The sequence below is a fragment of the Leptodactylus fuscus genome, chromosome 1 (genome assembly GCF_031893055.1).
Source record: "Leptodactylus fuscus isolate aLepFus1 chromosome 1, aLepFus1.hap2, whole genome shotgun sequence".
Taxonomy (NCBI): domain Eukaryota; kingdom Metazoa; phylum Chordata; class Amphibia; order Anura; family Leptodactylidae; genus Leptodactylus; species Leptodactylus fuscus.
Genome location: NC_134265.1, coordinates 18,367,375 through 18,393,864, shown reverse-complemented (window position 1 = coordinate 18,393,864; position 26,490 = coordinate 18,367,375). Strand labels below are relative to the sequence as shown.

The 26,490-nt window shown below is 49.7% G+C and overlaps 1 protein-coding gene across 2 annotated transcripts in view; it reads right to left on the bottom strand.

Moving 5' to 3' along the window:
- Nucleotides 1-1,465: 1,465 nt before the first annotated feature.
- CPLANE1 (ciliogenesis and planar polarity effector complex subunit 1) overlaps nt 1,466-26,490 on the bottom strand; it is a 39,278-nt gene continuing 14,253 nt past the window's right edge. Inside the window, exons 14-53 of one of the 2 annotated variants that reach the window (XM_075267638.1) lie at nt 26,291-26,371; nt 25,739-25,918; nt 24,709-24,876; nt 24,393-24,624; nt 24,182-24,309; nt 23,698-23,915; nt 22,143-22,307; nt 21,922-22,060; nt 21,298-21,407; nt 20,890-21,045; nt 20,682-20,790; nt 20,297-20,579; nt 19,261-20,140; nt 18,386-18,552; nt 18,178-18,305; nt 17,900-17,967; nt 17,756-17,826; nt 17,044-17,242; nt 16,116-16,409; nt 12,315-12,875; nt 11,752-11,864; nt 11,365-11,482; nt 11,148-11,205; nt 10,709-10,840; nt 10,385-10,465; nt 9,556-9,647; nt 9,072-9,201; nt 8,306-8,517; nt 7,939-8,026; nt 7,704-7,844; nt 7,120-7,150; nt 6,848-6,976; nt 6,611-6,770; nt 5,876-5,928; nt 4,907-5,071; nt 4,531-4,646; nt 3,942-4,031; nt 3,623-3,757; nt 2,294-2,433; nt 1,466-1,846 (exon numbers count right to left, since the gene is read on the bottom strand). In XM_075267638.1, coding sequence (XP_075123739.1) covers nt 1,706-1,846; nt 2,294-2,433; nt 3,623-3,757; nt 3,942-4,031; nt 4,531-4,646; nt 4,907-5,071; nt 5,876-5,928; nt 6,611-6,770; nt 6,848-6,976; nt 7,120-7,150; nt 7,704-7,844; nt 7,939-8,026; nt 8,306-8,517; nt 9,072-9,201; nt 9,556-9,647; nt 10,385-10,465; nt 10,709-10,840; nt 11,148-11,205; nt 11,365-11,482; nt 11,752-11,864; nt 12,315-12,875; nt 16,116-16,409; nt 17,044-17,242; nt 17,756-17,826; nt 17,900-17,967; nt 18,178-18,305; nt 18,386-18,552; nt 19,261-20,140; nt 20,297-20,579; nt 20,682-20,790; nt 20,890-21,045; nt 21,298-21,407; nt 21,922-22,060; nt 22,143-22,307; nt 23,698-23,915; nt 24,182-24,309; nt 24,393-24,624; nt 24,709-24,876; nt 25,739-25,918; nt 26,291-26,371 — 6,662 coding nt within the window. In that variant the 3' untranslated portion in view covers nt 1,466-1,705. The remainder of the gene's footprint in view (nt 1,847-2,293; nt 2,434-3,622; nt 3,758-3,941; nt 4,032-4,530; nt 4,647-4,906; nt 5,072-5,875; nt 5,929-6,610; nt 6,771-6,847; nt 6,977-7,119; nt 7,151-7,703; nt 7,845-7,938; nt 8,027-8,305; nt 8,518-9,071; nt 9,202-9,555; nt 9,648-10,384; nt 10,466-10,708; nt 10,841-11,147; nt 11,206-11,364; nt 11,483-11,751; nt 11,865-12,314; nt 12,876-16,115; nt 16,410-17,043; nt 17,243-17,755; nt 17,827-17,899; nt 17,968-18,177; nt 18,306-18,385; nt 18,553-19,260; nt 20,141-20,296; nt 20,580-20,681; nt 20,791-20,889; nt 21,046-21,297; nt 21,408-21,921; nt 22,061-22,142; nt 22,308-23,697; nt 23,916-24,181; nt 24,310-24,392; nt 24,625-24,708; nt 24,877-25,738; nt 25,919-26,290; nt 26,372-26,490) is intronic. The other variant, XM_075267647.1, reaches the window with a different exon arrangement.

Genomic DNA, 26,490 nt, shown 5'->3' with positions numbered 1-26,490 from the left:
CCTGCATGAACCATAAGGTCCCCCTCCATGTGGCCAGGTCCCAGGACCCTCAAAAGCTCACAAGCCGACAATCTCATGATTCCCTGGTCGGACTTCGCCTCCTGTACCTGTTTCCTCCTCTTCCCCTTTCTCCTCAGGTCCTCAAGAAACTCAATACTGAGGGTATTCCAGCCATGTTGGTAGCTCCAGATTGGCCTCTCCACGCCTGCTACACGGATCTCATGTTCCTGCTGGCAGACGCTCCTTGGCCTTTTCTCTTGCGGGTGGTCCTTCTATAACAAGGGCTGCTATTACAGCTGCATTTAACGACGTGGCTGTTGAAGCTGAGGATCTAAAGCACTGCAGGCTTTCAGAACCTGTTGTCCAAACCATGCTTAAGGCCTGTAAATCCCCAGTTGGCCAAGATCTACCATCGCACGTGGAAGGCTTACGTCCACTGGTGTGAGAGTAACAATTATCATCCGCTCTCCTTCTCTCTTCCCTGGGTCCTACTTTCCTTCAGTTTAGTATAGACCCAGGTCTTGGTCTTTCTTCTCTTGAGGGTCAGGTTTCTGCCATTTCTATCCTCTTTCAGAAGACTCTGGCCTTCCACCCTCAGGTGAAGACCTTCCTCCAGGGTGTGCCACACTGCGTTCCCCCTTATCGGCCTCCTGTGGATCCATGGGATCTTAACCTTATCCTTGAGATGCTTCAGGTTCTACCTTTAGAGCCCCTGAGGGAGATTTCTCTTCGCCTTCTGTCCTGGAAGGTTGCTTTCCTGGTGGCCATTACCTCCATTCACAGGGTCTCCGAGCTTGTTGTCCCCCTTTCTAATTCTCTACAGAGGCAAAGTTGTCCTTCATCCACCACCAACTTTTCTGCCTAAGGTGGTTTCCTCCTTTCACATTAATGAGGACATAGTCTTGCCATCCTTTTGTCCTGATCCCAAGCATCCTCGTGAGCGTTCCCTTCACTGCCTGGATGTTGTCCGGGCGATTCGGGTCTACTTGTCTCTTACTGATCCTGTTACTTAGAAGCCTTGTTTGCGCTCCCCGAGGACTCTTGCAAGGGCCTGCCTTCTTCCAAGGCTTTCATCTCTAGATGGATCCTGTGGGAGGCCCACTGTGGAGCATTTAATACTGTGTGGGGAGGAATTTGTTCATAGTTTAATATTTTGGCCCTCCAATGGTCTGAGGGACAGTGACCTAGCGCCCTGTTTAAAAAGTTTGAGGATCCCTGGTATACATCCATAAAGTGAAAGAGAAACGCAGATACATCGTGATTATCAGCAGCAGAAGATCTGTTAGGACACCTTGTATCAAGTCTTTACGTATATACTCATGTGCAGTAAACCTTTCGGTGATTCTATTTGGGGGTTGCAGAAGTGACAAAACTATTAAAAGAAAAAAAGAAAAAAATCAATAAATAAGAACCAGACAGAATTCCCCTGTACACGTCTGATTTTATTCTTTATGTAACATCGTAATAAAATCACTTTCTAAAAACACAAAATATAAATTAATAGAAAAATCTTTAGAAAAATAAAACATTTCATGGACTTTATAAAACCTCGCGCTGCACAGTACGCCAGTCTCCTAGTAATTGTGCTGCACTTTGTGGGGGTGGGGGGCGGTGTCTGACTACGTCATATTTGGGCCCTGCCCAAGACATATAACAATGCACTGGTTTTATCTGGAACGTCCCTCTAACCCTCCTCCTGTCACGGCTACGTCTCGGTACTGCCGACACTGGCCACCATGTCCTCTATGGCCTTCCAGTCCAGCTTGCTCAGGATACTTCCGGTGCTCTCTGATGAATTGTCCAGGTTGTGGTTTTGGGAATCTGGTCCTCCATTAATAAAAGACCCCTATGCAGAGTAAAAACAGAAGAGGGAGAGTCAGTCCTAGAGAAACCGAAGCAGAGCAATGTTACAGGATAATATAACTTAACCACAGGGGGCGCTGCCTGCTCTACAGGTGACACAAAGTGTATTTAAATATCAGGATATGGGGTGGGTGGTGACAAAGCAAAAGCATCCACGAAATCTAATCTGTTGTAGGATCAGCCTGGTCCTAATGCCGCAGTGTATGTTCTGTCATCTATATGTCTGCAGTTCCCAGAGCAGCCTGCAGTTGGCGCCTATGTCAGGATGACCAGACTGCTGTCTTCATATGTTGTAGAGGGTCTTGTGGGCCCCCTCAGGTACCAGAACTGTGGCCCCTTCACTACTTCTAGTGCTCATTTATAATTGCTTGAGGCTCTTCCTCCACCTGTTGGTGACTGATGATATTACAGGTAGTCACATGTTTTGTACCTGGGAGAGGATGGAGTTTCTGCGGCTGTTCAATATCCTGTTGATCTCATGAGGGATTTCCCAAGGACTCACAATGTCCCTCTCATAGTCGTCTTCTGGCTGCAATTCTCCAAACTGTGACAGCGGACTACTACTCCTATCTGTCCGGGGAACAACAAAACCGATTGTAGAAAATAATCCAGAAATAGAACTAGAAATATTACACAGAATTACCCCTGTATTATACTCCAGAGCTGCGCTCACTATTCTGCTGGTGCAGTCACTGTGTACATGCATTACATTACTTACCCTGTGTTATACTCCAGAGCTGCGCTCACTATTCTGCTGGTGCAGTCACTGTGTACATGCATTACATTACTTACCCTGTGTTATACTCCAGAGCTGCGCTCACTATTCTGCTGGTGCAGTCACTGTGTACATGCATTACATTACTTACCCTGCGTTATACTCCAGAGCTGCGCTCACTATTCTGCTGGTGCAGTCACTGTGTACATGCATTACATTACTTACCCTGCGTTATACTCCAGAGCTGCGCTCACTATTCTGCTGGTGCAGTCACTGTGTACATGCATTACATTACTTACCCTGCGTTATACTCCAGAGCTGCGCTCACTATTCTGCTGGTGCAGTCACTGTGTACATGCATTACATTACTTACCCTGCGTTATACTCCAGAGCTGCGCTCACTATTCTGCTGGTGCAGTCACTGTGTACATGCATTACATTACTTATCCTGCGTTATACTCCAGAGCTGCGCTCACTATTCTGCTGGTGCAGTCACTGTGTACATGCATTACATTACTTATCCTGCGTTATACTCCAGAGCTGCGCTCACTATTCTGCTGGTGCAGTCACTGTGTACATGCATTACATTACTTATCCTGCGTTATACTCCAGAGCTGCGCTCACTATTCTGCTGGTGCAGTCACTGTGTACATGCATTACATTACTTATCCTGCGTTATACTCCAGAGCTGCGCTCACTATTCTGCTGGTGCAGTCACTGTGTACATGCATTACATTACTTATCCTGCGTTATACTCCAGAGCTGCGCTCACTATTCTGCTGGTGCAGTCACTGTGTACATACATTACATTACTTATCCTGCGTTATACTCCAGAGCTGCGCTCACTATTCTGCTGGTGCAGTCACTGTGTACATACATTACATTACTTATCCTGCGTTATACTCCAGAGCTGCGCTCACTATTCTGCTGGTGCAGTCACTGTGTACATACATTACATTACTTATCCTGCGTTATACTCCAGAGCTGCGCTCACTATTCTGCTGGTGCAGTCACTGTGTACATACATTATTTATTAACCCTTACCTTGTCTAGACATTTGCTTTGTTGTGGATTTCAGAATGGGTTTTGTGTTTTTGCTTTGCACATTTAACCTGTTCCTTGCTGTCAGCATTCCCCGCCGTGTGATTTGGGACAGTCGGTCACCGGGCAGGGTTGGATCTAGACAGAGATTTATTTGACACGGTTACGAGAAACAAAACCCCATTCACACACAATAGGAGAATCTGTCTGTATAGCGCCGCGCACTGGGCTGTGTCCAGTGTTACATAGAGCAGCAGTCTGCACGCCCCCTCCGCGTGATTTTCCCCTCTCTGCTCCTCGCTCGTACCCTTTAGTCCCTTACCGTACTGCCTATGGACGGAGTAGCTGGGCGCGCTGCAACTCCTGATTTTGGGATCCCAGTTGCTCTTCGGAAGCACAAACGTTGCTGTTCCTGCAGGACAAGAACCAGAAGAACATCATGGACTATCCCGTATACACTGCCGGTGTGACTACAGACAGGAGAGGCGCAGTCTATATACCGTACACTATCCCGTATACTCTGCCGGTGTGACTACAGACAGGAGAGGCGCAGTCTATATACCGTACACTATCCCGTATACACTGCCGGTGTGACTACAGACAGGAGAGGCGCAGTCTATATACCGTACACTATCCCGTATACTCTGCCGGTGTGACTACAGACAGGAGAGGCGCAGTCTATATACCGTACACTATCCCGTATACTCTGCCGGTGTGACTACAGACAGGAGAGGCGCAGTCTATATACCGTACACTATCCCGTATACACTGCCGGTGTGACTACAGATACAGGTACTATCCTGTACCCTTAGCGCTACTTACCCCAGATCCAAGGGGTACATAGTGCCCAGTCCCATCCCCCGCACTCCCACCATGACACACTGTACAGATACATATGGATACGTTCTTACCCCTCATCTGTGTCCGTACAGGGGTAGACGTGGCCCTCGGCTGTGACGTTCCACCTCTGGACAATGAACGACGCCTCTCTTGGTTGGCAGAATAACTGCGCACGGCACCGCGAGCTCTGGAATAACAAGGGACATCAAACATCAAGGAATCCGTACTGCGTTAACCCCTCGCTAACAGTCACCCAATAGCACCAATCCCACTGGTTTCAGTAGGGGCGCTGCAGCCCTGTAGGTGATCGCCCCTCACTGTCATGGCTCCTCGTGTACCTCATGTCTTCTGGGCCCTGTAGTACTTGGCGGTGACGTCACAGGCCCCATCTTTACCCATCATGTGACCCTATGGCTGCAGGAGGTGCAAATCTGCAACGTCATTTACCCTTTTGCAGATGACTTTGAGGTCTGGAGCTTGGAGACTGAGGCTCGAGAGGTGCTGGGCTGGGAACTTGTAGAGGGAATCATCTGCTTGGATTCTGACAACATTTCCTGCATGAGGCCGAAAGCAGCCGACACCCGATGACTGTGATGCTCCGACAGCAGAGACCTACAAGAGGAGGAGACGAGCTGGTAATACCGGAGTATTCACTGCAGGGGGCGCCATGTCCATTATCAGCTGCTATACAATCACACCTGCAGACCATTATGCTCACTGCATTACTTTCACGCCTGCAGGACATTGCACTTTCAGGAGTACCTTCACTACTGCAGACTATTACACCTACAGGATTACCTTCACACCTGCAGACTATTAAATCTTCTGGATTACCTTCACACCTGCAGACTATTGCACCTTCCGGATTACTTTCACGCCTGTGGACTATTGCACCTTCAGGATTACTTTCATGCCTGCAGACTATTGCACTGTCAACATTACTTTCACACCTGCAGACTATTGCACCTTTTGGATTACTTTCATGCCTGCAGACTATTGCACCTTTAGGATTACCTTCACACCTACAGACTATTGCACCTTCAGGATTACTTTCATGCCTGCAGACTATTGCACCTTCAGGATTACCTTCACACCTACAGACTATTGCACCTTCAGGATTACTTTCATGCCTGCAGACTATTGCACCTTCAGGATTACCTTCACACCTACAGACTATTGCACCTTCAGGATTACCTTCACACCTGCAGACTATTGCACCTTCAGGATTACCTTCACACCTACAGACTATTGCACCTTCAGGATTACCTTCACACCTGCAGACTATTGCACCTTCAGGATTACCTTCACACCTGCAGACTATTACACCTTCAGGATTACTTTTATACCTGTAGACTATTGTACCTGCTACATTACTGCAGACTATTGCACCTTCTGTAGTCGGCGGCTCGGACTTACCGATCTCTCTCGTTCTTCACTTGCTGCATTTCCCGGATTGCCTTTGATGTGTTCTATAAAGGAGGAAAACTCGGGTGACTGTTGTGTAACGTTATCTGACGGGCTACAGAGTGGACGACACGGCGCACAATGGGACTCTGGGGTCTCTAGTAATGGCCGCCCGCTCCTGTACAGGTCAGGTGATGGGAGTGATAAGTGTCACCAGCGCCGCTGATCAGGGATACAGCTGTGGCCATGCACTTACAGTCACTCAGTTATGGGGGTCCCCGGTGAGCCAGACCCCACTGTCACCCCTTATCCAGCCGCTACCTACGCCTCTAGCTGACTCCCCTGTAGACAGTGGCCGCTCCTCACCTCCGGCCGCCATGACACCAGGAATTATCTGCACATCTCTGCCGGTAAGGTGCAGGGCGGCTCCTGGTGCGGATAGCTGCCGTTCTCCTGTGTCAGTGTGAACAAGCTCTTAATGAATCATTTACACTCAGGATGCAGAAAACCCTACAGACCGGGGATGGCAGCCTGCAGTTTAACCCATTAGTGACTTTCTACGCCGTGCCCAGCGATATACCTGCTCCTATTGCCCCGGATCAGAGAACCTCCAGTCCTGGGGATTTCACCCTGTAGATGGCGCTGTCAGTAGTGACCGGTCCTGGCCATTAAGGCTCAAAAGAGACCAGCCACTAAGGGGTTAAAGATATTGATGTCTGCCGTCAGCGGAGTGAATAAAGCCCATACCGCGTCCGGCTGCATCTGGAAGGGGTTGTGCTCCTTCTCCCGCAGCTCCTGCAGTCTCCTCCGGGTTTCGGCCAGGCGCTCCCTCTGCTTCTTCCTCATCCAGCGCAGTAGCTCGGCCCGCTCTCTCGGACTCCTCGTTGACGTCCCCCGGGCCCTCGTCCTGTGAGGACAAAAAGGATTTGTAGGTTTGAGCATTAAGCGACAGTGACAGGAGACATTAGGCCGACACCGTCATACCTGGATATCTTATCCACCTGGGCGGGCGTCAGCCCCAGATCAGACACCGAGACCCCTCCAGCCAGGAGATCGCCCAGGATGTCAGCAATGTCGCTGAGGCCGGTCATCTGCAGAGCGTCCTGCAAAATCCTGCCGGGAAGAAGAGCAAAACGCGCACATTACAGGCGCTCACAAGAGGGGACGTCTCCGCACTCGCCCGATATTGGGGACGTCCATGCTGCAGATAGAAGCCGTGCATAACATTACAGGGGTCACGGACTCTCCGTCCTCACCTCTCATCCATGTTCTTCTCCCGTCCGTCAGCTGAAATGAGAAGAGACGTTACATGAGCGGGCGCAGTGATCCGGCGACTATTCCCAGGGCTCTGCTTACTGGGTAACCCGAGAGACAACTGGGAACGCGACAACCCCACGGACGCCTCGTACCGGGTTATGTAAGGTGACGCTGACAATGGAGGATCAGCGTATATATATATATATATATATATATATATATATATATATATATGCACCCTCACCGTGCCTGGGGTCAGCATCCGCTATCCCGTACATGGCAACAGCAACTAATACAAAGGGAAGGGAAACCTGCCAAAATATTTCCTTAAGAAGCGTCTCTTTTCTCTTTGTAACAGGATCTGTTCTCACTTGTGATTAACCCCTGAAGGATGCGGCCAAAATGTCACCTCAAGAATTCATTGTGAAGACAGCAGAGTGCACCATCGGGTATCATAACAAGTAGGTAACAGCAGGGGGCGCCATAACAAGTGTGTAACAGCAGGGGCAAGAGTAAGGAAAGCAGCAGGCTGCGAGATTCCAGGTCTCACATAATATATTGATGTACCATGTGACCCACGTACCTGCGCGGTGGTCTCTGTCACCTCTAGAGGATATTGGGGCCTCCAGGGGGCGCTCAGGCGAGCCGATACCCATAGGGCTTGTTAGGTTGTATTCCTCTTCCTCGGTCAGGTCTTCTAATTGTAGGTCACTTACCGGCAACGCTAAAATATACAACCACTCAGCGAATGCAGGAAGCAGAGGCGTGCACATGGCATATCCCGCTATAATATATACCAGGTGTAAGGGTCTATGTACCTGTCTGCGGGGCTCTGGCTCCTCTAGAGGGGACGTCTTCGGGCCCCGGCTGTACCGCAGAGGTCAGGATCTCTAATGTGTTCACCAACTGTAATGCAAAGAATCCAGAAGATCACAGGGGCGACAGACACGGAGGAGCAAGTGACACCCTGACAATATGTCTGCACGATGTACTGGTACGGTATACATGAGCGTCAGAGGATGAGGCTCAGGAGAGCGGCTAAGAATCAGTGGGCTTAGCTGTGGTGGACACGGGCCGACCATGTCATACTCATCTCTGCCTTGCCACCCTGTAATACTACATTGTCCCTGCAGGGGGAGACACGCAGCCAGCTAAATATCACCCCAGACACTCTTTATGGCTTACCATTTTGGTGTTGGCAAAGTCCTGCTCCATGCCGTCGGCCATGTTCTGCAGCGCCTGTAGCTGGGCGTCCATCTCCTGGAGTCTGGACACGGCCTCATTGCTCCGGACTCGGGGGGTCCACATTCTAGGGGCAGACCTCTGATCTGCATGTGTGACCCTGTCCATCACCGCGAGGGGGGCCCAGGCCTCAGATTGTAGCCTCTCCTGTATGTCTGGTGGGAAGACATGTCACAGGAAATATGGGGGATGGGCACCTGCACAAAACTCTCTGCTGATTTGTTACAATGTATCAGTGTGGAGCCTAGGCTGTTGAGCTCACAGAGCATTGTCTAGACTGGATACAATATATCAGTCTGCAGTCCAGGCTGTGCAGCTCACAGAGCATTGTCTAGACTGGATACAATGTATCACTCTGGAGTCCAGGCTGTTGAGCTCACAGAGCATTGTCTAGACTGAATACAATATATCAGTCTGCAGTCCAGGCTGTGCAGCTCACAGAGCATTGTCTAGACTGGATACAATGTATCACTCTGGAGTCCAGGCTGTTGAGCTCACAGAGCATTGTCTAGACTGAATACAATATATCAGTCTGCAGTCCAGGCTGTGCAGCTCACAGAGCATTGTCTAGACTGGATACAATGTATCAGTCTGCAGTCCAGGCTGCTGAGCTCACAGAGCGTTGTCTAGACTGGATACAATTGTAGCAAACCCTCAGCTGTGAGACACATTAGTCCATACCAGCTTCTGTCCATGTGACTGTTGTTACCTCCACGTTGTAAGTCCTCAGGACTCGGCACGTTGGTTACAGACGCCGCCATGAGATGAAGTTCTGCAGCAGATGGAAGATCCTGAGCGGCGGAGTCCGGGGATTCCTCCTCATCGATGTGATACCCAAACTGCAGCAACGAGAGGAAGTAATGTGAACTGGCGCCAATCATCTTATAATCCCACAGGAGCCGGCGATCACACACACATCCCACTGCACCACCAGGGCCCTTGGAGTCGGACCCTGATAGATCTGATACTGATGGACTATATAAAGGGAAGGCCTTCCATATTCTAACCCAGGACAGGACCTTATAATCTACATGGAAACATTTGCAGAATTTGGGGGTAACCATTGATGCCCGGCCACAGATCCAGAGAGCTGCAATACCAGACCGAGCCTAAGGATAAGCGTGGCGCTGTTTCTGGGGAATATCAAAAATAAAATGCAGTATTTTTTATTTTTTTTTTTTTTTACATCTTACATGACTGAGCGGTTCTTCTACTTCATCCGGGTACTGCAGATTTAAGAATAACTCTGGAGGCCTCTGCTCTTGTACACCAGGGGGCAGCACTTCTGTATGAAGAGGAGAATACAGAATGTGAATACAAAGCAGTTCGTACATTTAGCTGAATATTCCCCCATTTTCCAGCATCACTAGGGGGCGTCTCAACTATGAACAGGGGGTCTAGGCCCTGCCACCGCCCCTCTAATACACAAGAGGGGATGAGCAGCCATTACAGGAGCTTTCTGGGACTATTCTATGGATTGCTGCGGCCTTTATTACAAGGCCGTGCTTGATGTTGCAGCTCAGCCCCATTCACTTGAATGGGACAGAGCTATAGAATGGCCATGAGATCAATGGACGTGATGTCACTGACCTAACATCATTGTCCAGGACAACCCCTTTAATGCCCGCGCACCAACCTCACAGGTAAGTGGCTCTATCTCAAATGTTTGCAAAACGCCCTCTGCTGGATACCGGCATCAATGACATGTGGGTGAGGCCAAACACAAGTAAACATGAATGGGACCTCGTCTGAAATGCACTTAAAGGGATTTTCCACTAGTTCCATATTGATGACCTGTCCTTAGGATGGGTCATCAGTATCTGGTCCGCAGGGGGGCCAAGATTGGGTGACCACCACAGGCTAGTGAGGTCACGTTCATTGGTCACATGACCTGTGTGCAGCTCAGTCCCATTCCATCAGCCCCCAGCTCACCCAATATCAATGACCTATCCTAAGGACAGATAGTCAGTCCATAACTGCTGGAGGACCCCTTTAATTCTTACTACACATGTGAGGACATACCGGGATCTACGTGTGCAGCCGCCATAGAGCGAGGGAACTCTTCACGCTTCATCCCCGAGCCCTTAAGAGGCTTATGTGAGTCTACAGCAGGAAGGGAGAGGAAAGATTATTATATGGGAGGCGACACAAAGGGTTAAACGGTACGGTATAGCGGTCCTATAACACTCCAGGCCTATATGCAACCCCCACTGTATCTTAATTACACTATACAGCCCCCCACCCCGCCTGGCCATAGACCACCAGAGAGCGGGGTGACATCCAGTATGGAGGCTTTCCTTCTGACAAGGAGTCACCCAGCTTTCTTGGAGCTTCACCAAGTATTACCAGGATCTGTGTTGGTGCTGGCATCCCGAATATCCGGCGGTCTCTTCCAAGTAGAAGCCATAAGGTGTAACTCTGCTGCAGAGGAGGCGGGAGTGTGCGGGATGTGATGGGACAACATGGAGTCAAAGGAGCCTGAAATAAAGAAGACGGGAATCCATCTGCCCCCATTCTTTACACTGCTCTACAGCTCAGATGTGATGTCACATTCATCAGTCACAACTCCTAGTCCCATTCTAGACTGAGCTGCAATACCAAGCACTGCCACTATACAATAGGAGGCGCTGTGATTGGCTTTATGTGAGGAAGCTACAATAGGTACCCAAACAGATAGCTGATCAGCGGGGGCCCCGGGTGTCGGACTTGCCCCTATCCTACTGATAGGTCATCAATTAATAAGCCTGGAAAATTCTTTTAAAGATGGAGAGGGGGCGACACTTACCAAGTGGAATGACAAATTCGCTCCCCTCTTTTAGATCCTGCTTGTCGTGATGAACAATCTGGAGTCAGACAGAAAAAAAAAAATCTCTTAGTTACAGGAATATACTATGGCAGTGACTGAAGGGGGCGCTGTAAGCAGCTGTTCTTAGTATGGGGAAGGTGGGAGCCTCCGATGTAATGGCCGCCGGATTGTCAAAAAAGACTTGGGGGCCACGTACCTCAGACCTTGTGACCTCATCAAGATTGTTAGGAGCAATGATGGAGTCTTCTGGCCGGAACGTGACAGACGCCGCCTTCTTCTTCTCGTTTTTTTCCTTCAAGCTGCGTCTGTTTTTCCTAAGGAAAAATAAAAGCAACATTAAAGGGGCTCTCTGCTGGATCCACAAATGCTCAGTAAGCCTCAGCAATCAACTGATCTGTGGGGCAACCTGGCTGTAAGCATTTCATCTCCCTACAGCACTCCCGCAGGAGAGATGAGGTATTACACGCTATCCATTTATATCAATAGGCTGTCTCTGTATTGTAGGATAGGACACATTATCCCCTAGGTGGCGCTGAAGGGGGACAGAAACCTCACTACCTAATTTTCTCAGGAGGGTCTGCACCTTTTGATACTATCCTCCGCTTTGGCCAGATGTTCGGAAGGGGGCGGGATGTTCACATTCATCCGCTGGCGACTTTCTTCAGTCACGGCGGGATCTCGTCTCCGCTCATCGGCCTGAAAAATATTTAAAGAATAAAAAATAAAATTAAATTTGCCAACCCAGTCCGTGGGATTTGTCTGTTATCACAACAGTGAATGGGACCAGGCTGCAATACCAGACACAACCAGGAGTGGCGCTGTTTCTACTACAAAAAAAAAATAAAATTATATCCTTTTATTTTTCCTAGTCCTGGGCAAACCCTTTAAGATGTTGTAGTCGAAGAATCCCAAGACTAAGTTTTCCGAAATGAAGGGGAAAGCTGGGTGGCAACCAGAGTCTGCTGCCTGCAGTCACCACCAGAGGGAGCTCAGGAGCTTACTGTTACATTGAGTTCTATGTACACTTACTATGTATGCAGTAAGCTCCTGAGCGCCCTCTAGTGGTGGCTGCAGGCTGATTATTATTAAACAAGTCTATGCAGAGGATCTGGTGCTGCGTGTCAGAAAAACAAAGCTGTCACTTACCGGTCGCTGTTGCGAGACGTCAGTTCTCAGCAAAGTTAGCTTGGATACGTCTTTGGCGAGATGTAATAATGTGGGGGCTCTGATGCCGGGATTCGGGAGGGGTGGGATATAGAGCACTGGATCTGAGCGCAGGTGGAGTAGACGCATTGCCGCCTTGTTCTGTTCATGAGCGGCCATGTGTGAACTGGACTGAAGCACTGCAGGTCGTCCAGTCACGGGTTCGGCCCACCTCTGGGGTCTCTGTGCTGGGCTAGGCTCACTCACACCTGTAGGCTGGTTTCGAGGGGTGGGCACAGGGGCCGTCATCCTCAGGGGTGCCCACGCTTCTCTCACCGGGGGTCTCACGTTTATGGGTACGAACTGGGGCTCCGGCTGCAGCTTCAGCAGTGGGAATCCGTTTTGGTTCTTCATGGCTGGAGGTCTGATGAGAGTTGGGGTCTTCGGTGGTCCTGATGGGGGCGTTATTAGGGGTAGGCCGTGGTGAGGAGCCATGCTGAATAATCCCGGCCTCGCTGAGGTCTTATCTGCCTGGTGCGGGGGGATAAGGAGTTCTGGAAGTTTCTGCACAGGAAAGATCAGCAAAGAGTTAAGTCAGCTAGGAAAGTTATGGCTGGTTCCTCTGTAACTACTCAGGGCAGCGATTCTGATATAACCATGTGTGTAGGTCACCCTGCCCCCAAAACTACAGCCTGGTGGTCAGTGTCCCTCTGTAAATACTCAGGGCAGCAATTCTGATAAAACCAGGTCATCCCACCCCAAAGATACAGACTGGCAGCCATGGTCCCTCTGTACTCAGGGCAGTGTCAATGTGAGGGCACTACTGGATCTCCACCAGATCTCCACCAGATCTCCAGTCTCTCCTATGGGTGGGCCATCAATACATCTCTGGACCAGACATTACCTCCCTGCTGGCCAGAGTTCCAGATTGTTTAGCAGCCGTAGCCTCCTTCCTCTCCTCCCGCTTTCTCAAACTCAACATGGAGAAAACAGAGTTTATCATCTTCTCCCCACCCCCTATGGCTCCTCCACCTGACCCATCTATCAAAGTCAACGGAACCACAATTACCCCTGTCCCACAGGCCCGATGTCTTGGGGTAACCCTAGACACCAACCTATCCTTCAAGTCACACATTCAAACCCTCAACACCTCCTGCCGCCTCCAGCTCAAGAACATCCACGGAATTTGCCCCTTCCTCACCCCTGACACTACCAAGATGCTCGTCCAGGCCCTCATAATCTCCCGCTTAGACTACTGCAACACCCTTCTCCATGGACTCCCAGCAAACACCCTCGCCCCCCTCCAGTCCACCTTATACTGCGCTGCTCGCTTAATCCACCTCTCCCCCCGATCTTCATCGGCCGCTCCCCTCTGCCAGTCCCTCCACTGGCTACCTATAGCCCAGCGAATTGAGTCCAAGCTACTAACGCTAACATACAAAGCCATCCACACCCTGTCCCCTCCATATATCTCTGACCTCATCTCCCGCTACCTGCCCACACGTAACCTCAGATCCTCCAATGACCTCCTACTCCGCTCTGCCCTCATCTGCTCCTCACACAACCGTCTCCAAGATTTCTCCCGTGCATCCCCCATACTCTGGAACTCCTTACCAAGACACATAAGACTGATCCCCACAATCACAGGCTTCAAGAAGGCCCTGAAGACTCACCTATTCAGGAAGGCCTACAACCCCCAATAACACTATCACCGCACCCCCATCTGTACAGTCTCCCCCTCTCCTTCTGTCTCTACCCCCTTCCCTCATAGATTGTAAGCCCTCGTGGGCAGGGCCCTCTACCCCACTGTGCCAGCCGATCACTTTTAGTATTATATCTACCTGTATATTCTGTGTATTGTATGTAATACTAGCTGGTACCCGCGACTTCGTCTGCGGTGATTGTAGCAGTGGGTATATACAGGCGTGGGTAAGGTTTTGGTACTGTGTATAAGGTATGGGATATGAAATGTAACTTTGTATCTTGTTGTTGCTGTAATTCAGAGAATACGTGAGACTTTTGTGTTGGATGTAATTTGTATTAGAGCTGCTATATATACGGTGTTGTGAGAAACTTTACATAGTGACTTTGGGACAGAAGTATTTGAAGTTAACCCTTTTCCCGTCGATGGCATTTTTTGATTTTCGTTTTTGACTCCCCTCCTTCTAAACCCCATAACTTTTTTATTTCTCTGCTCCCAGAGCCATATGAGGTCTTAATTTTTCCTGGGACAAATTTTTCTTCATGATGCCGCCATTATTTATTCTATATAATGTACTGGGAAGCAGGGAAAAAATTCAGAATGGGGTGGATTTGAAGAAAAAATGCATTTCTGCGACTTTCTTACGGGCTTTGGTTTTACGGCGTTCACTGTGCAACCAAAATGACCTGTCCCCTGTATTCTGTGTTTTGTTACGATTCCGGGGATACCAAATTTATATGGTTTTATTTACATTTTGACCCCTTAAAAAAAATCCAAAACTGTGTTAAAAAATTATTTTTTGAAAAGTCGCCATATTCCGACAGGCGTAACTTTTTTATACGTGCGTGTACGGGGATGTATAGGGCGTCTTTTTTTGCAGGGTTGGGTGTACTTTGTAGTTCTACCATCTTCAGGAAATGTTATTGCTTTGATCACTTTTTATTCAAATTTTTATCAGAATCAAAACAGTGAAAAAATGGTGGTTTGGCACTTTTGACCATTTTTCCCGTTACGGCGTTTACCAAACAGGAAAAATATTTGTATAGCTTTGTAGAGCGGGTGATTTCGGACGCGGGGATACCTAACATGTATGTGTTTCACAGTTTTTAACTACTTTTATATGTGTTCTAGGGAAAGGGGGGTGATTTGAATTTTTAATCCTTTTTATTTATTTTTTTATATTTTTTTAACTTTTTTTAAACTTTTTTTTTTGCATTTATTAGACTTCCTAGGGGTATTGACATGGGTGGGCGGTGTCGCGGATTGTCAGAGCGGTGGGGGTCGGCAAACATGGCTGCTCCGGAGCGTTATAGAGCGCCTCCTGGAGTATCGGTAAGTTGAGGGGCAAAGTGGTAAAGTATATGTATATGTGATTGTGTGGGGTTAGGGGCGAGGCTGCAGAGGGCAATATGAATTTTGTGGCTTGCTATGGTCCAAAGTGTGTGAGATTGCAGAGATGGTGGTGTGAGTTTGGGTTTTGTGGGGGTCCTGGCACAAACGTATGTGCACTATTGTGACGAAAAGTAGCCTATTGCGCAATCGGGTGTATTAACTATGTTTGTGGAAACTTTCAGCCAAATCGGTCGAGCGGGTTTTTCCGTGATTGAGGAACAAACATCCGAACATGCAAACATCCAAACCCACAAACTTTCACATTTATAATATTAATAGGATAATAATGTACAGCACCATGGGATTAATATAATAATGTACAGCACCATGGAATTAATATAATAATGTACAGCACCATGGAATTAATATAATAATGTACAGCACCATGGGATTAATATAATAATGTACAGCACCATGGAATTAAGGGTGCTATATAAATAAATAATAATAAATAATAATAAATAATAATAATAATAATAATAATAATAATAATAATAATAATAATATGAACCCAGCTGGGACAATGGCCTGACAGACATAAATAATAATATCCACTACTGCCCCCAGCCACCACTAGGGGTCCCTATCTGTACACAGCTGTATACTTGATCTGTACAGGGGCAGACTACAATGGCTCATGAATCAGACCCCCACAACAGGGCTGCCAAGTACAAGAGTAAATCATATACAGTAATATAAGAAGTGAAGACCTGGACATTCTCCTTGTTACTCTGCTCATTTTTGGCCGTTTTCTCAGCAGTGATGACTCCGCCCTCTGCCCACACTGACTCCGCCTCCTGCTGGGTGTCAGGCACAGGTACCGCCGCTGTGTTTCCTGCTGGAGTTGGGGTGATGACCTGCAGTGTTGAACGTTCACCCGCAGGGTTCAGCACCGGATTCCTTCCAATCTGAGACGTTTGCTCCAAGATGTGCTGCAGCGCCGGCATGGCCGCGAAAGACGAGCCGACGACTTGCATCAGACTCATGAAGTTAATCTGCTGGAGCTGAGGAAGAAACGGAGGAGAAATCTCTAAATATGGAGCGTCCCCTCACCGCCTAGACCAGGTTACTCATGTCCAGTATTACATAGGTTAAGACACCCCCTAACCCCACCCAGTCCCCCTGACCCCCCTAATCTTACCCATATAGTAATAGCGCCCTCTTGTGTGTAACACAATGGTGAAGCCTCCTGAGTGCTATAAAACAGTATAATACCCCTTTGGTGGCCCCACACATAGTGTAGTACCACATTAATGCCCCCACACACACTACATAATGCCCCCTTGGATCACCCACACATCATATAGTGCATTGCTGCCCCCACACAGTATACTGCCGCCCCCTTGCCTAACAGTAATGGCCGCTATCAAGAGACAGAAGAATCTCCGGTCCGCGGTCAGTAGAGATGGATGCAGGATGGGGGCAGTCAGCCAGTTCTGTACCCCTTGTCCATGAGCTCTGACCCTCATCACCCCCTAAACCAATGGAGCTGCTACACCTTGTAGACCCCTAAAGCCCCTCCGATCCTGATGTGCATCTACCATAAGCTCTCCCCTCAGGGGGCGCCAGTGATCCCTGCGATCTACTTCATTCAGTCAGGGACCAATCACATGCAGAGTCATAGCCAGAGGCTCCTACCTGGAGGAGTCTGAACATCTCATCTTGGAGGAGTTGGCGAACGGCCTCGGAGCTGGTGCTCGGCTGAGGATTTCGGCCTCCATCAGGATTGGTGGGTTCTGGCTGATGGGCGGCAGGAGGAGGGGGGTAAGTCGCAGCATTGGAGACAGACTGGGGGGTGGGAGAGCTACAAGCAGCAGACACAGGGGGCGCACTAATCCTGGAAGAAAAGGTAAAAATTTGCACATTTTGGTAAAAATTGGGCTTTAAAGTGACAGATACAGGTCAGAGCTCACCTGTGTACTGTATGTGCGGTCATGTATGTACAGACGGCGCACACGCTACATGTGCCTGTATACTACACCCCGGCTCTCCTGCACAATCTCGCCTGGTGACTTCTCTCCACAACTGTTTTGTTTTTCATCTCCAGAGCAACTAATTCAACCGGTGAAGCCAAGGATCTGTCCCGCGCCCGTCTACACTGACAGCTCTTAAAGGGACACCATACCCAAGAAAACCAGACAATGCCAAGCCTGCAGAACTCTCCATAAGTCAGTATGAACACATAATGTGCACGCTTACAACTCATTCCATCATCTGCCAGCAGAGGGAGCTCACTGAGCACACCTATTAGTGACCTGTATAATTCCCTAGGCAGTGAGCTCCCCCTAGTGGTGACTGGAGATAAACAGAATTGTGAGTCACATCACTCTTTATACTTATGGGCACTCACTGCGTCTCCTCTCCGAGTTTAGGATCGGCCGTCTCCTCCGGATCTTGAGGTTTGGAGTCACAGGGCAGGTTCTGCAGAGGAGACCAGCAATGGTTATGGTTGTGGCCCCTACGGACAGATAAGGGCACGGGGGGCGGGACTTACCTCTTGTTGTACAGGGCGGATACTGACGGCAATGGTCATGCTCCTTTGGGTCTCATCTTCTTGGTCATCTTATAAAGAATGAGAACAAGGTCTTTACACTTTATCATGTCAGTGCTCTAGTCCCACCCTGCAGTGCCCGGGATATATTGTGGCCCACGTCCCACCTGTTTAGCGCCACAGCCACCGCGCGTGACCGAGCGCCACAGCCACCGCGCCATGTGTGACCGAGCGCTTAGTCTTAGGACTAGTCTAACATCACATGAACTACGAGTACTTACCTTCTGTTTCTGACAGCTCCAGACTCTGGTCCAGTTGCTGGGGGTCTCCCAGGACAGAGGCGCCTTCATGCGACTTTTCCTGAAGACCGGACGGCCTCTCTGGGCTTTGTCTTACTTCTGATGCCGCACTACAAGGACAGGTCATAGATATGGCCGCCCTCTTGAGATAGAGCCAAGACTGACAGTACTGACCACAACAAATACTCACTTGGAGGCGTCTTCTTCCTCCTCGGACTCATCCTCTAGCTCATGTACTGTATGTGGGGGGGATATTTCCGGCTCCAAATACTCCACTGCCCGGCGGGATCTGTTCTGTGATACGGACTGTGCTCCACCTTCTATAACAGGAGCCGCTGTGTATTCACATGGAGAAACCTGGTGGCAGAAAAGCCAAAAAAGTTCGTCTTAAATACATAGCTGCTTCTTGGGAAAACAGCGCCACACTTATCTATGGGTTGCTTATGGTATTGCAACTCAGCCCACTTACTAGAACTGACACATGCTGCAATACCAGACACAACCTGTAGACAAGAGTGGCGCTGTTGCCCTGTGGATAGAGAACTTGAATTGACCAGCATAATTCTTTAAGTATATGGGTAAACCATTTTAGGGCCAAAGTATTTTACCCTTGTAGGGGTTTATGAGGACTTATATACTGATGACTTGGGACAGGAACGTGATACGTAGTGGTCTGACAGCCAGGACCCTGACAGATCAGCTGGTTGAAGAGATCGCAGCACTCAAGTGAGTGCTGCAGCCTCTTCAATAAATACCAAGCACAGCGCCGCAAATTGAATAGTGGCCGGGATTGGTATTGCAGCTCAGCCCCATTCACTACAATGAGACTGAGCTGCAGCTGTACCACGTGACTAGTGAACATTATATCATCAGTACAGGGGCCTTGGCGCCCGTGAGTGCGGACTCTTCAAACAGCTGATCTGTGGGGCCCCAAGTGTCCGACCCCCACTCATCACAACTTATCCTTAGTCCCGGACAACCACTTTAATGACCATAAAGAGCCGCACTGCATAACTGTTATACTGCCCCCTATGGGTAAGAATGTAATCGGGCCTGAAGTCTTACATGCTGAATGTAGGCATGTCCCAGGTAAGGCTTCTCCAGCAGCCATATTGAGGTGAGTAGGGCGGCCGAGGAGGTCCTGACCCGGATCGCAGTGGTCGCAGGGACATGGCACAGTTCCGCTTTGCCAGCGCTCCAGAACAGCCTGCGGTCGGACCACCGGATCATCCATTCCACCAGTTTTGCTTCATTGCTGTATTTGGCCTGCAGATCGCCCCCCAGTTCCTCATTAGGGGTGCAGTGCTTGTTCTGGACGAGCCTGTAGCTGTACGGAGGGGCGGGGGGCGGGGGTGTAAGGGACAGGGGGCCGTCATTGTCCTTAAGTGTCTTTGTTCCTTGATCTTGCAGCCCAAACAGACCGCTCCTGACCGACCGCCCCGATACGGCACTAGGGTAGGATCTCTTACCGGAGAGAAGCGGCTTCCCCAGGACAACCGTGGGACACCCAACAGGGGAGGGATCAGAGGCCCCCTGTGTTTGCAGTCGGGTGCCCTCCCTATCCACAGAGTCAGGCGTAAAGCAGGACCCCGCCCTGAACACGCTCCTGATCCCGGCTCTCACCAGCTTGCGCTTCAGGGTGGTGTGAACGTCAAAGACCAGCGAGTTCAGCTCATGTTCTCGCAACTGGGGAGAGAAAGTGGTCAGGAAAGGGATCCCGGGCTCGGTGCTATGGAGGAGATCTCGCTCCAGGAGGTAACTGAGGAACAGATCCAAGAAGCCGGGGTATTCATCGTCATTGCACTCAAACTCCCAGGTGCCCACTGTGGGGGGAGAGGGGCCGCTCTCGCCACGCAACACTCTTTTAGCCTTTGGCTTCTTACTGGTTGGTTTGCTTGGCTTTCTGGGATTTGCAGCGCCATCTGCTGGAGTGGTGGAGTCCATTCTGGGGAAAAGAAAATGCTGAGACTTAAAACGTAATATTAACCCCTTATTATCCAGAGGATAGACCTTAAAAAAATAGGTCAGATCTCTAGTAATGTAATGCTGGCCCGGCCTGCAGCCATGTCCCCCCTCCCCCATACATACACACCCCTCGTACCCGCCATCTCCTCCAGTCCACATCAGGGCGTCAGATATGGTGTCAGTGTCGCTGTAGATCTGCGGCCTCCCCAGATCGGTGAGCGTGCTCCTGCTGAGACTAGTGGTGCCCAGCGAGTACTTGTCGTAGCAGTGAGATTCGTCCCCCAGGGGGTCGTCCAGAGGAGGTTCCCACAGATGCATCTCCACTGCCCCAATGTTTCTCTGGACACGTCGGAGAGTCTTCACCCGCACCCTCTGCATGTTGTGGATGGTGACGGACATCATCTCCTCACCGTGGAGTCCTGGAACAGACGGAAACGCAACCGCTAGTTAGATGGAGGAGTCCTGATTTACTAGAAACTGGTATCATCCCTTTAAATCCGGGATAAAGTCATAAGAGTCACCTCGTATTTTGGAGTGTCTCAGTCGCTGCTGAACTGACTGATACTTCTCCCTTAAAGGAACGCGGACGTCTTCAGGATTAGGAAACGCTCTGACCATGATCTCTGCCACCTATGGACAGAAGAAAGTCATACAGGAGAACCTGGAAAGGCGCACAATGTAGGGGCCTCTTGCATATGGAAGAATATGGGATGGAAGTGATGTTTTTACCTTTTTGACTGGTGGCAGCTCACTGACCAGGCTGAGGATGAGATCCTGGATCAGCTCCTCGCAATTCGTCGCCCTTGTGAACGGCAGCATGCGACAGGCCCACTCCAAAGCCTCGAAGCAATGCTCGATCACACAGGAGTCAATCCCATCTGCGCTCTAGAGGAGACCGGGAAAGACATTACAGTCTAGACAATGCTCTGTGAGCTAAACACATCAACAGCAGCTGCACAAATCTCTCAGCTAGTTTGTAACAATGTATCAGTGTGGAGTCCAGGCTGTTGAGCTCACAGAGCATTGTCTAGACTGGATACAATGTATCATCTGAGAGCAGGACTAGCTATATACAGGGTCACTGACCAGGAGTCTTCTCAGTCACTGACAGTAAGAAGATCTTGTACAAGAATTTACCTTGAACAACTTGCCGTTGTCTCGGGCTTTCTGGTACTGTCTGCAGCTGATGGACAGTCGCTCCCGGACATGAAGCATCCAGCACAGGGCGCACAACTCTCTGAAACAGACTGAGACCGCAGGAAATGTGAAGACTCTGTCTAGTGAGGTCATCCTCAATTTAGAAGAGGATTTTAGATAGACTTCTCTTTTAACGGGATTTTCTGGGACCCAATTGATGACCTATCCTTAGGTGAAAGATATATGGGGGGTCAGACACCTGGAATTAGCCTGCAGCTCAGTCCCATTCAAGTGAATAGGGCTGAACTGCGATACCAAGAAAGGCCACTATAAAATGTTCGGCGCTGCACTTAGTAAGTTCTGAGGAGGCTACAGCGCTGCAGTTACTACAAACAGCTGATGGCGCAGTGGCCTGGGGGTCGGGCCCTACTGATATAACTGATGACCTATGCGAAGTGATGCAGCTCCTTCATTCCCTGGACTATAGGGTCCCACAGGTCAGTCCCCCACCAGTCACAAAGTCTTAATGTATCGCCCCAAAATGTTCCACCTTTAACTGACCTCGAGAGATCCGAGTCCATATTACCCCCCCCCCCCCCCCCCCATCTATTAGATCAGCCATACCTACTACACTGCAGGATACCAGGTCATTCACAGGTTCGCCACCCGGTCCCGGCTTCAGTAACACGGTACGACTATTGGCGTAATTCAGCAGGTTTTCTGGCAGCGACTCGAGGGGCGGCAGAGAAGCTTTCGCTCTAATCTGGGGGGTAATTCACGTGTATTAGTAAGAATCGGATCCTATAATTCGGTATAACCTACTAGCACATGGTTAGAAGAGAAACCTTTTGCATGATTTTTCGTGCCCGTTTGATCTGTTTGATGTACCACTGGGCAGCGGGCAGAGAACAGCGGGCGGCACGTAACAGCAGGAGTATACGCTGCAGGACGCTGGACAACTTCTGACGGCTGCGCTTCTCCAGCTCCAGGAGCAAATCGCTGGGATCCTCCTAAGAATCATCCAGAAAGAACGGAAACAAGTTGTTGTGTATACTGTATGACCACTACTACCATCCCACTGAGCACGCCCACACCGCTGTATGGTAAGTCTGCCTGGACATAGAGGACAGGAGGGCGATCTACACTCACCGGCCACTTTATTAGGTACACCTGTCCAACTGCTCGTTAACACTTAATTTCTAATCAGCCAATCACATGGCGGTAACTCAGTGCATTTCGGCATGTAGACATGGTCAAGACAATCTCCTGCAGTTCAAACCAAGCATCAGTATGGGGAAGAAAGGTGATTTGAGTGCCTTTGAACGTGGCATGGTTGTTGGTGCCAGAAGGGCTGGTCTGAGTATTTCAGAAACTGCTGATCTACTGGGATTTTCACGCACAACCATCTCTAGGGTTTACAGAGAATGGTCCGAAAAAGAAAAAACATCCAGTGAGCGGCAGTTCTGTGGGGGGTGGAAATGCGTTGTTGATGCCAGAGGTCAGAGGAGAATGGCCAGACTGGTTCGAGCTGATAGAAAGGCAACAGTGACTCAAATAGCCACCCGTTACAACCAAGGTAGCCAGAAGAGCATCTCTGAACGCCGCACAGTACGTCCAACTTTGAGGCTACAGATGGGCTACAGCAGCAGAAGACCACACCGGGTGCCACTCCTTTCAGCTAAGAACAGGAAACTGAGGCTACAATTTGCACAAGCTCATCGAAATTGGACAATTGAAGATTGGAAAAACGTTGCCTGGTCTGATGAGTCTCGATTTCTGCTGCGACATTCGGATGGTAGGGTCAGAATTTGGCGTCAACAACATGAAAGCATGGATCCATCCTGCCTTGTATCGGTAACGGTTCAGGCTGGTGGTGGTGGTGTCATGGTGTGGGGAATATTTTCTTGGCACTCTTTGGGCCCCTTGGTACCAATTGAGCATCGTTGCAACGCCAAAGCCTACCTGAGTATTGTTGCTGACCATGTCCATCCCTTTATGACCACAATGTACCCAACATCTGATGGCTACTTTCAGCAGGATAATGCAATGCCATGTCATAAAGCTGGAATCATCTCAGACTGGTTTCTTGAACATGACAATGAGTTCACTGTACTCCAATGGCCTCCACAGTCACCAGATCTCAATCCAATAGAGAAGCATCTTTGGGATGTGGTGGAACGGGAGATTCGCATCATGGATGTGCAGCCGACAAATCTGCGGCAACTGTGTGATGCCATCATGTCAATATGGACCAAAATCTCTGAGGAATGCTTCCAGCACCTTGTTGTATCTATGCCACGAAGAATTGAGGCAGTTCTGAAGGCAAAAGGGGGTCCAACCCGTTACTAGCATGGTGTACCTAATAAAGTGGCCGGTGAGTGTATATGAATAATCACTTACCTCGCTGACCGAAGTGGGCTGCGGACAGTAGAGCGGCGGCGCCGGGAGATACAAGCGCTCCGGCACTAGACCGGAAAGCTTTCTGCCCAGTTCCTTCGCGGCCTCCGTCAGCTGGTGGAGGGTTTCGGTGAGGATCTCCGCGTCGGCCATTACCGCCGCCTTCAACATCTCCTGCACCGAACTGAACAGGACGTCTGCATCTTCTTCCTCAATGGGATCTGAAGGGTTAAAAACGAGAATATAGATGGTAACAGACTACCAACAACTGCTGAGTAGTCGGAGCCCATCAGCAAGGGGCTCCGAAGAAGGGCGCACCTACCCCCACGTCACTGGGCACAAGCCAGAGTCCCTCAGCGGACTGATGGGACACTGGGGGTCTTCAGATACTGGTGACAGTATACAGAGGTTTGGGACCCTAATACCATACCCTATACAGCCCGCTAGCCCCCCCATCAGCCTCACACCCGCGGTTGGACATAATTACCGGTGAATTGCTTTGGTTCGGTGTGACCCGTGTCTACGGCTTCTGAATTTGGTGGGTGGCCCAGGAAGGACTGCAGCTTCTCCTGAAATACGTGTGCCGGGGACAGAACTGGAAATTCTCCTTTCTCTCTGAAATTTAGCAAATGAATAGGACTAAGCATGACGGGTGAGCCACCAGCAGCAGCTCCCTGTATCTTCCTAGGCGTACCTACCCGTCCTCGGCGTGGCGGCTGCTGCTCCGCTGCAGGTTATAGGCCACCGACATGGACACAGACATCTTCCAGTCTCCCAGCTTGTTGGCCAGCCAGGCGGCTTCTGATATCAGGCCGCTGACCAGCAGAAGGTCCAGCGTGTACTCCACCGTCCACACACTGGACAGATTCTGGTCTCTGACCACAGCGGCGACCACACCGTGCTGCAGAGGGACGACGCGAGGAAGCTTCTCTATGGGAGACACAATACGCACAGACATAACAGGGGCAGGTCCTACAGGTCCTCACCCGGGGGTCTCAGCCATCATTACAATACCTGTAGAGGCGGGAAGAGGAGCCAGGACGCAGACGTTGTGAGGAGGAAACACATACAGCAGATGGTTAGTGAAGTACGCTGCCATGAACCTGCCCATGGATCGGATCACAGCGAGGGCCGCGTCTGGGTGCACCTGCTGCAACGGTCTGCGACCAGACGGAGGGTTTCCTGTAACATCAGTAAAGTATAGGGCTGGATGGGCGCTTGTGGGAAGGAAGACTTTATTTTTGGAACCATTTGTGATGTCCATTCCCATTACATTGAAGAGGATTTCTTAAGATCTGGACCCCCAGCTGACCAGTTCAGGAGAAAACATTGAGTAACAAGCTACAATTCTTGCTACCACCACTAGGGGGAGCTCATTGCACATGAGATTATTACTGAGCTCAACAGAAGCTGCATTATTCCCTATGCATTGGACGCCCTCTAGTGGTAACTACAGGAGGGTAAAAAAAGATTACATTACTCTTGGGCAGGGGGCTTGGGACGTTTAGATTAACCAGTTCAGTACCGGCCCATTTTTAGGGCTATAACATTTTTGGTTTGGGTTATTCAAATAGTTTTTGCACCTTTTTTTGGCGACCCGTACAGCTGTATTTTAACGTTTTTCCCTCTTCATTACAGGAATTTTTATGTAACTTTCGAATGGTGTTGTGTCCATGGGGAATGTAGTATTGCCATTTTTTAGCATCTCCTTTAGGACCCAGCAGCTTCGACAGTTCCTGACCCCTGGTGAATGACGTGACTGCTGTGCTGGGGGGGAGCCATCATGGCGGCTCTCATTGCTGTATACACATCGCTCATTCTCTATAGGAGCTCTGTAGTTACACTCGGCTCCTCGGTTCTGCACATGCACAATTTTGCGCAGTTGCTTAACACTGCAATGACGTATGAGCACGTCCTTAAAGGGTTCAGATCCTTCATTTACCCCTGCATGCAATATGACATATGCTGCAGCTCCCTCTGCTGGCACATCACAGTAACTGCAGTTGTCCTAACTGAATGTTGTATGGCCAAGCATTAGACTGACCTGCAGGGATCTCCCCCTGTATACTCGGCTCGGTCTCGGGCAGCAGACTGGATCGGATCAGCAGCTCTCTGACCATCTGGTCGCACATCCCCTGGGCATCATTTAGATTGTAGTGATAGAGGTGGCAGTAGAGAAGCGCCAGGTAATACCGCGTCTGGAGTAATCCGCTTCTCCTTCCTCCTAGAAACAAGAGCCCATGTGACTTCTCAAGGATGGCAAGGAGTCATTTCTGCAATTCAATGGGACCAAATGGGGTCCCGGTTTCCTAAAGAAGGAGCTCAGTTGCAATACTGGCCAACAAACAGAAGGTGGTGCTGTCTTTGCAAAAAAAATATGCACAATAGCCGAATTACAGCGATCAGCTATGTGGACTGGAGCAGGGGCGTATTCTGAATCTACCAATGGGAGTAAAGCAGCCCCAGCATCAGTGTTGGCCAGACCTCGGCGGATTACGGGAGGAACCTGCTCCGGATTTGGGGGTGAGATCCGCAGCAAATTCCTCCGTGTGAACACTCTAACCCCATAGAGACATCTCATGCCTGTGACACTTACCTCGGGCGGTGGTCTCCTGTATTGCCTTCTTCCAGAAGTCTACAGACTCTTTATAAGATCCCAACAGGAAGTATTCTTCACCTAAATATAAGAACACAGACATGGCGTACATTACTGAGAAGGATCCAGTAGGAGGCGCTATTCACAGAACATCTATTGTACGGGGTTGGTGTATACCCAGGAGTAAAACAGACACTTAG